This window comes from Thamnophis elegans, chromosome 2 (genome assembly GCF_009769535.1).
Source record: "Thamnophis elegans isolate rThaEle1 chromosome 2, rThaEle1.pri, whole genome shotgun sequence".
Taxonomy (NCBI): domain Eukaryota; kingdom Metazoa; phylum Chordata; class Lepidosauria; order Squamata; family Colubridae; genus Thamnophis; species Thamnophis elegans.
Genome location: NC_045542.1, coordinates 88,202,016 through 88,211,109, shown reverse-complemented (window position 1 = coordinate 88,211,109; position 9,094 = coordinate 88,202,016). Strand labels below are relative to the sequence as shown.

Here is a 9,094-nt window from a genome sequence, read left to right as displayed (position 1 = left end):
TTCTTGCGCGCAACGCGGAAACGCATCTTTGCATCTCCAAGAACTTTTAGCGGGCCAAGAAGTTTGAGAGTTCTGCAAAAATAGAAACTCGTTCTGCAAAACATCTTGTAGGAGTTCGGTTCGAGTCGTCTTTCTTCTGACACTCGGCCCATCTCTATCGGTTTAGCTTTTTAAACAGAGATCATGCCGCTGCTTTAGTGGCTGTGTTTAGTTTGAGGCTTTCTCCGCGTCGTTGCGCAAAATACAAATTAGGTTAATGGAGTAAGAAATCATAATTATACCAATAGCTGTGGGTCGCCAGAATACAGAACTGTACTATACAGCCAGCGGGTTTTATAGCTGAACAATATTTCTTGCCGCAGATATAGCGTTCTTTCCATTTTTCTGCAGCATAGCATTTGCATTTAAAAATACTTCGATCTTTCTGTAATTGATGTAATTGAAACTTATCTAGTTATCAACACTCACTTGAAGGGCTGAGCTTGTGAAAGGAGGGGGGGGGATCTTTTTTCATTAGAAAAACAGTTGTAGCTTTATTTCCTGAGTTAAGGGTTACCTGCCATAAGGTGGACTGCATCAGGAGATGGCAGGTGAGGATATGAACTCTTGGCTGTCATGTATATTAGCTGCCTGATTTTTCAGCTCAACATTTTTACAAGAGTTTGCCGTTTTGTAATGTGGCTCCTGTTCTTTATTCCAATCATCTAGATTAGATTATATACATGCATGATCAATAACAAGTCCCCCCCCTTCCTTAATGTCTTTTTAGGTTTCTTCACGTTATTCTTTGGAATTACTGTCACAATCTAGTTTTTTTAAATTTGTTCAGTGCTTTTCACTGTAGTTTGTTTCTACAGGACCAAAATGTAAGGAACAATTTCACCCTTGCTGTCCCTCTTCATTAACAGAGATTTTAACATTTCTTGTAAATGTTATGACTTGGCATAAGAATCCACTACAGATAAAAGGAGCTCTAGCTGAAAGCTCTCCAATTACAGTAAGAACCTCTTGACCCCCAAATTAAACATTTAAGTGGAATTTTTAGCATTCCTATTAAAAGAATTTCCCCAAGAGCCCTTTGTTTGCTGTGCCGCCTTAAGATGCATCATTGGTTATTTTAGTCTTCTGAGCAGAATGAAAGCACTTTGTGCAGAGAGAAACTCTGAGGAAGCCCAATTCATGAAACCCCCAATAAATAGAAGAAATTGTCTCTATAAAAAATTAGATCTTAATTTAAAACACACACACAATTTTGACCATAAAGCTACTACAGAATTGTTAAGATTTTTAAGACCTTCTGGGATCATGATAAAATTCTAATTTGCATCATGGAATTAAGGAGTACTTTTAAAAGAGGAACCTTCTTCATTTTATAATTATTCAAAGACAATGTGGATTAAAAAAATATTAGGGTAACCCAAACTTAATCATTTTTTAAAGGATCTTCATTAAGTATTCATTATATCTGTAATCCAAATGAAACCGATTGCAAATATTCTATTTAAAACTTCAGTATTTTCTCGGAACATAAAACTTTCATTAAAAACACCCAAATTTATATTTATTAATCAATCAGCAGAAATGTTTACATTGGAAGTGATATTAATGAAGCAGTAAAAATAAAAACCTTGTGACTGAAACTAGATGCACTCAAACTTTCTGGCTTGAACTAGGCCCAGTTTCTTGGCCTTTAAACTCAAAAGTACAAACATTTGCTATTTCCTTCTGCAACAGCACACGCATTAGTAGAAATTGATCAAATTCAAAGCAGCAGGAATAGCAGGAGTTAAGTCATAAATAAAAATATATTAAGCATGTTTGCTAAGCAGTGCTATTGCCATTAAATTGAATCTATGTGCACTGTTTCCTTAGTCTGTTGCAGGGGCAAAACATATTTTCTTTCTTTCTGTTATTAAAGTTCGTCGCTCTCAAAAAGTCCGGACTGTGCTGCCATACGCTGATATTCTCCTTCATCAGGGAAAAAAGCCTGCTTCACATTCACACCTTTCCCATTAAGTGCCAAATACTTGCTAAAAGTTGGTCGAACCTTCAGCGGCTTTGGATTTGGAAGTGGTTTGTACGTGTGTGCTGAAAAACAAAATGAAGAGAGACCGTTCAAATTGACTTGCAAAGGGGAAGGAACTACCAGAGGCTACAGCATTATTATCGTATGTTAATACACACAGTTCGAATGAGTTTTACCATGGTGTTAGGTGCGCAGTGGCTCACGTGATTAGGAACAATTTGCAAACCTGCGTTCGAAGCATGAATACTGAAGTGTGACAGGGTGAGCCCCCGTCATTTGCTCTAGCTCCTGCTAACCTAGCAGCTTGAAAGTACGCAAATGTAAGTACAAAAATAGGTATCCCTTTGGTGGGCTCATTAACACGGACATGAAAGGAGCATCCCTGGAGCAATCCTTTCAACATGGAAGTGTTTTGGTGTTTCCGACATGGAAATTTAGTATGCCATGGTCTTACCCAATTTTACTATATCACCTTTATTCTTCTAACCCACCCAAGATAATCCAAAGTAGATGATTTGCAGACTTGCAGGTAATTTAACCAAGGAATATATAGCTGAAGGGATGCATTTGCTAAGGATCAACCTAGGTATAAAGAAAAGTACATTCACTCAGCAGAGAAAATATACTTACTAGCCACATCCAATCTGGCATGACACGTTGCCACTCCTGCCTCATTGACCGCAGATACTGTGTACCAACCAGCATCTTTTTTAGTTACATCATGGATCAGCAAGCAAACCTTGCCAGAAGCATCATGAAACATGCTACAAAATGAAGGAAAAACAAAATTACCTTAGCTGGATCTGACTAAAAACTATTGCTCTTAATTAGCTTTTAATACGTGTATCACATTCTTGTTAAACATTTTTGAATGTTTCATTGCCCAATACATGTTTTTTTTTTATCACTGATTGCAGCCCAAGGACACTGCTCTCTAGTGTCCTATCAGATAAATCAGACCTCATGTTGCAGATCTATCTACTTCATCCCAAATTCAACAATTTCCAGTATTCTGCAATTGCACAATCTCCACGCAGCTCTCTGAACAAATCCCTCTTCTCTGTCTTCACTGTGCACAACTTAGATATGCTTCCCCATATCTTTTTGCAAGATAAATCAGCCAGTAGCAAAATTCTATTATTATCACTGCTGTTGCCACTCCCCATAATGAAATAGACAGGAAGGAGCTAACAGACAATTTATTTTATTAAATTTACAGGCTGACTCCAAATGACTGGACCGTTACACTTTTAAAAAACAATAAAATAGAGGAACTTACTTCTAATTTTCATTTTAAAAGGTCTTAATTTTAATAAGCTATGCTTTCTAAACACCGAATCACTCTTGGAAGAAAAGCAAGATCAGACTCTTACATGTTGACTATAGAGTGCTGGGTGATAAGGCAGTACAAAGCAGTGGAAAAGGCGCTTATAAGTTTTCCTCTAATGAATCGCAGGAGGCAATAACATCTGTAGTCCTTTAACTAGACTCTGCCACAGGGAACCTGTCTTTACTTCTAATCAGCAAAAATGCAAATCCGGCAGAAGTGTCCTTACCTGATTCTGTCTGTGTTGAACTGAACCATTTCGTTATTTCTTTTCCAGTATATTTGTGGTGGGGGGATAGCAGACACTAGGCACTCAAGTCTAGCTGAATCCCCCTCATAAACTTTTGTGCTTTGTGCTTTAGAGATGAAGACTGGTGCTTTCCGGTGTTCTCTTGCTAGAGATTTTAATAAAGAAACATAAGGAGTCAGACTGTTTTAAGAAACAAAACTGAAAACAAACCACACATATTCATAAAATAGTAAAAGCGAACAGTAAAAAAACAAGCCAACCAGTAAGTTAACTGACATTGACATGGTTGAAAATGAGCGTTTGTTTAAAGTTGAATAAATGGCTCACTGCGTATGGTAGCCTCAGTTCCAAGTTATCTCAGGAGAATCTACACTGCATATCAGATTTATGTCAATGTTGGCTATGGATCCAACATGCATTGCAATGATGCTTACATCATCACTAAGAATAGAGCAGGAATAGAGAATCTTTCAGACATTGCAAATCTTCCATTTTTAGCAGAACCAGTTGAAATAGATGATGAAGCAACATCACGAGGGCTAGATTCTCCACCTTTAGAACTTATGCCTCATATAGCCCTCACTTCTCTATATTTGATCAGATAGGTAGTCCTTGTTTAATGACCGTTTTCAGTCACAACTATGATAAAGTAACTTTATGACTACTCCTTGCACCTATGAACTTCGTAGATATGTAAAGCAAAAGAAAGCAGAATTAAGATCAAATACGCTTGTGATTTCATTAAGCAAGAGCTAAATGAGACACTTCTGGTGCAGAATGGTGAACTGACGTTCTATAGATTGCAACAGACATTATGGCCATAAAGGCAATTGGACGCTGGACCTGTATTGCTGAAAATCATCTCTGGACTGAGGAGAGATCTTGAGATTACTCACACATTATGTACTCGACAGCTGGTTTTTTGTGAGTAGACAGCAGAAATTGATGCTTTTGTGGTCTCACAATCAGCTGGGAGTTGCGGGATTGGGATTCTACCAAGCTCAGAGCTAACTGTCTTTCCATGTACTCAAGGCTCAACCAAATCTTGACTTTTTAATCACTCTGCAGTATTATTCTTTTAGTTATATTGAAAAACTTTGAAACCACAAGTTTGCTGTGTAAGTTCTTCAATCAGTGTAAAAATAAATAAAGTTTCTTGTTTAAAGTTTTGTAAGAATTTCTTGGAATATACCGCAAAAGGGTGAGTGTAGCATTGATCTCATAAAGTTTTTAATAGATTAAGGGGTCAGATGGATTTGAAATAAAGACTGAAGTTAATTGAAAAGATCCTCTCTTGTGAGAAAATTCTCTTTATATTTTGAGTTGATAAAGATTACTTTGAAAATTGTTCACTAGAGGGCATCAGATGGCTAGCTTATAAGAAATTTTGGGTGCAAAGGGTTTTGGAGTTATTTAAAAAGGTGTTATTGAAGAGAAACAAGCCCTAGTGAAAGAAAACTAAAATAGACTTTAAGGTGGATTCAAAAATTACAACCCACAAGAAATGAAAATTTAATCTAATGGAACTGGATGATGATTTAAAAACAAACAATTTTTTTTCAAGTAATAAATCAAGAGTGTTGTAAATTATTTTCTTATATAGTATTACTCAAGATTTATTGGAAGTACTATACTTGATTACCTCTGACAAAGATGACAAAAATTTTGAGAGCAGAGACAAAGAGACTGAGAAAACAAATATTATAATTTTCTTTCTGGGACTGAATAATTCTGAAAGAAAAACTACAAAATTGGGTTATGTGATCATGGTTAAATAAGGGATTGCTATGTTTGGTGGTGCCTAGTGGTTTGATGAGGATTGGATGATAATAGTTATTTGTGTTTACATCTCTTGTTATTTTAGATAATATAAATAATGGGTTATTATTTCTGGTGAGGTCTAATTTTTTTTTAAAAAATGGGATTGGATAATGGTTACCTTTGGTAATGTTCAATTACTTTTATTTTATTCGGGACAAGACTTTGACTATTTGAAGAACAGGACTAAGGGCTATTTGTTTAAATGAAAATGGAGAAATAAATACTTTGTTATTTCTGATGACCCTTATTGCTGATTAATAGGGAGAAATGAAGATTTAGAGGTGGGCTTATAGTAAACGGGACCAGGTATAAAATGAATTAAGTGTTTGGTTGTGTTTTAAGAGACAGTGATAAGTAGTTAAGGTTGATTATACTTGCTTGGGATGAAAGGGCAACTTTATTATGTTTCCCCTCTGCATTTTTTGTCATAAAAAATAGAAATAATGTATTGCTGTACTATATTATACTTTTACTATAACATATTTGCTTAATATAATCCTTGATAAAATTATTGACAATAAAATCAATTGTAGTAGCTAAACAAGGACAAATGTAATTGAAAGATATAATGGAAAGGAAAAAAAAACAGTAGCAACAACAGTATGGTTATTGGCACGCTTTCCAAAAAAATCTTGGATGGCGCTTGGAAAATCTACACATTGACAAAAATTCCATCTGCCAATTAACAAAAGGCTGCATTGCACATACACTACACTGATAGGTTGGGAAGATCCCCACTCCAACTCCATCGAAAGAACCGGAAGCGATAGTTTCACAGTTGTCTACAATAATAATAATAATAATAATCTATACAGTATATAATGATATATTACATCTGTTGAAAGGAAAAACCATTTCCAAGCATACAAAGCCTTCTCATACCAATAACATCTACTTTCAATGAAAAGGAAGCTTCTCCAGCACGGTTATAAGCCACACACTCCCATGTTCCTGCATCATAGACCCGAACTACTTCGAAAATGAATGAGTGGAAGCCTTTTTCTGATACTATCATTTTATGAAAATCATCTGGGTGGACAAGTCTTCCATTTAGGTACCATGCCACATCTGGGGTTGGTAGCCCACTGACCTACAAGGGGAAAGAGAGGAATTAAGGGAAAGTTTAATGTCCAAGGGCAAATCTACATGGAAGCATGCTGTTATTTCTTGTTTATATTATAAGTAAATAAATAAATTCTATACTGTTGTAAACACTTCTATTTAGGACATGGCATATATCATGTATATATGGCAAACTACAAACTACAGTGTTTTGGAAATTGGACAAGATCATGGTGCTCCAACATACCAAAATTGTGTGTTATAAACATCTATTTTCCATTTGCACTAATGTGGTAATACAAGCAGCTTTAACATGTAGGCAGGGTATGACTTACCAAAAAAAAGGTGCACAGTTAAATGGACAAGTTTTAGTCCAAATGGCTGAAATTAGGCAAAGTAATTGAAATTATTTAAATTTTAAAATTCTTTAAAATTTAAAGTTTGCTGATTTGAACTTCTAGTGCTTAAGTAAAAAATTGACAAAGCAGCAGAAAAAACACAGAATTGTTTCTTTTTTAAATACAGTATATAGAAGAAGTGGTCTATTGCGTAATATACTGAACTGTAAATATAGTACTACCTATATGAAATTATCTGTACAGCCTAAAATAGGACAGAAGGAACAAGCCTACAAGACTAGACCAGAATATCTCTGTCACACAAATTGCCCTGTGAAATCGCCAGTATAATGCCTGTAGCCTGGAGATCCTTTCACATTTCTTATCCACTAGCAAACAAGGCTATACAGAAAAGTAAAGAAAAAGAATATTGGCAAAATTCTACTCTAATCTAAGGGCCATATGCAGTGAAAGTCACTAAGTTCAAAATGGTGGGTACCAGCCTTTTGGTCACCTGCAAAACATCTTTTTAATCTTTGTTTCATACGCTGCATGCATGTAAAAGGGTAGAGCTCTACTCATTCAGTCACAATCATTATGAAGCCAGTGATTATTGCTGTGGACCTCACTGCCAACTCTCCAATGTATGTGGTTACTAACAACCACAACATTACAACCAAACTCTACTCACAACAGACAATATTCTGATTCAAGCATTGTACAGCTACAATTTTTAAAAAAATGCTTGTGACAATGGATGATTAACCTGCTCGGGAAAGCTTTTGGCCATTATCCTAAATCACTCTTACTAAAATTCTATAATTAACCTATGGAATCTGGTACCAGAAGATCTGAGGGTCAATAGTTTTAGACGGCTTTAAAGAGAGATTATGCAGTTTCGGGGAGAATGGAGAGAAGCTTAATCTGCTTTCTTAGTATCAGATGCCTGGGAAAAATACAGGATCATCATGTTCCAAATGTGACCTTTTAAAACCCACCTATTTTAATCCTGCTTGAAAGAGAGTCCTGGATTCTCAAAATTTTAATTTAACAACAACAACAAAAAATTAAATTATTTTCCAGTATTAATTATGTCTCAAAAACACTTGGAAAGAATTCATTTATTACCTTAAAATCAAGCCTACAGAATCTTCCTTCTTCAACTGTTACATCTTCAGGCACTTGTATGAAGCGTGGTGGAAAAAATTTCTCCTGAATTACGCCTTGATCATTTTTTTCTCCCCTTGAAGATGGCCTATTCCTACATTACAAATGAAATAGGCAATAAAATGATTTCTAAATAAGCTTCCTTTCTTGCATACCTTAAGCCACCCAGCCTACAAGGTTAGTTCCACTGCATGGCAGCTAAATTATCACCTTCTCAGAATAAAATTATTTCTAGGTTTGCCCCTCTAGTAACAAAACTCTCAGAATGGGTCCCTATTTCACAGATGGAAGCCCCTAGGCTTATGGTATTACAGTGCCCTAATAATTTCCCCATAAGTCAAATCAATTATAATTTATTCTAAGAATTTGTCATCTTCTAAATGTCCAAACGATTTGAATCACAACTGTTATGCCTGCATCTTAAACTGCATAATCTAACAGTAGCAAAACCTATTTAATACATTCAGCTTTTTTGTAATTCATTCACTGTTCAGTGCAGCGTTCAGTATAGCAGAACGAGTGTTTCACACAAAATGTTGCTTGGATAGAATGCCGTATCAAAACATACCAAGAGCCAGTACCTTACGTGCTGTTGAGGAACTTGCAGCCGTACACTTTCCATGTTCTGCTGTTGAAAACAAAAAGACGTAAGTGATTGTTACATTATGGTAATAGAATTCAGCAAATCTGCAGAATTCAACTGCAGATCTTCAAGTACTTAAACTTGCCAGGTAACGAATAATGTAACCACAGGCCCTTTTTTAATAGAATATAAAATTACAACCTTCCGTACCAGCATTTCACTTTCACATTAACGTAGTAAGAACCTCAGTTGTTAGTTCTTGTGACTATGGTAGGAGGGTTTCAGAGTGCTCATGTGACACTTGTGGGCTTCTCCCCAGATATCCTTAAGACAGAACAGTGGGCTACTTGTCCTTCACAGGAGAAATATGTGTGCCTATAGAATGATATAGATTTTTTGTCATTGTGTACAGTATTTTGGGAAACACACAGTCTTTGTTAGAAAAGAGAGGCTATTAAATCACTAAAATAAGACCTAGGGACATACTGTCCTTCAGGAGTGCAGGAATAGCAGTTGAATC

General features: G+C 35.8%; 1 protein-coding gene across 1 annotated transcript in view; it reads right to left on the bottom strand.

The window, feature by feature from the left end:
• Positions 1-1,912: 1,912 nt before the first annotated feature.
• The window catches only part of MYOT (myotilin), a 36,238-nt gene continuing 29,056 nt past the window's right edge, over positions 1,913-9,094 (bottom strand). Inside the window, 6 exon segments of the mRNA XM_032212334.1 lie at positions 1,913-2,088; positions 2,657-2,790; positions 3,583-3,748; positions 6,307-6,514; positions 7,953-8,085; positions 8,573-8,619. Coding sequence (XP_032068225.1) covers positions 1,913-2,088; positions 2,657-2,790; positions 3,583-3,748; positions 6,307-6,514; positions 7,953-8,085; positions 8,573-8,619 — 864 coding nt within the window.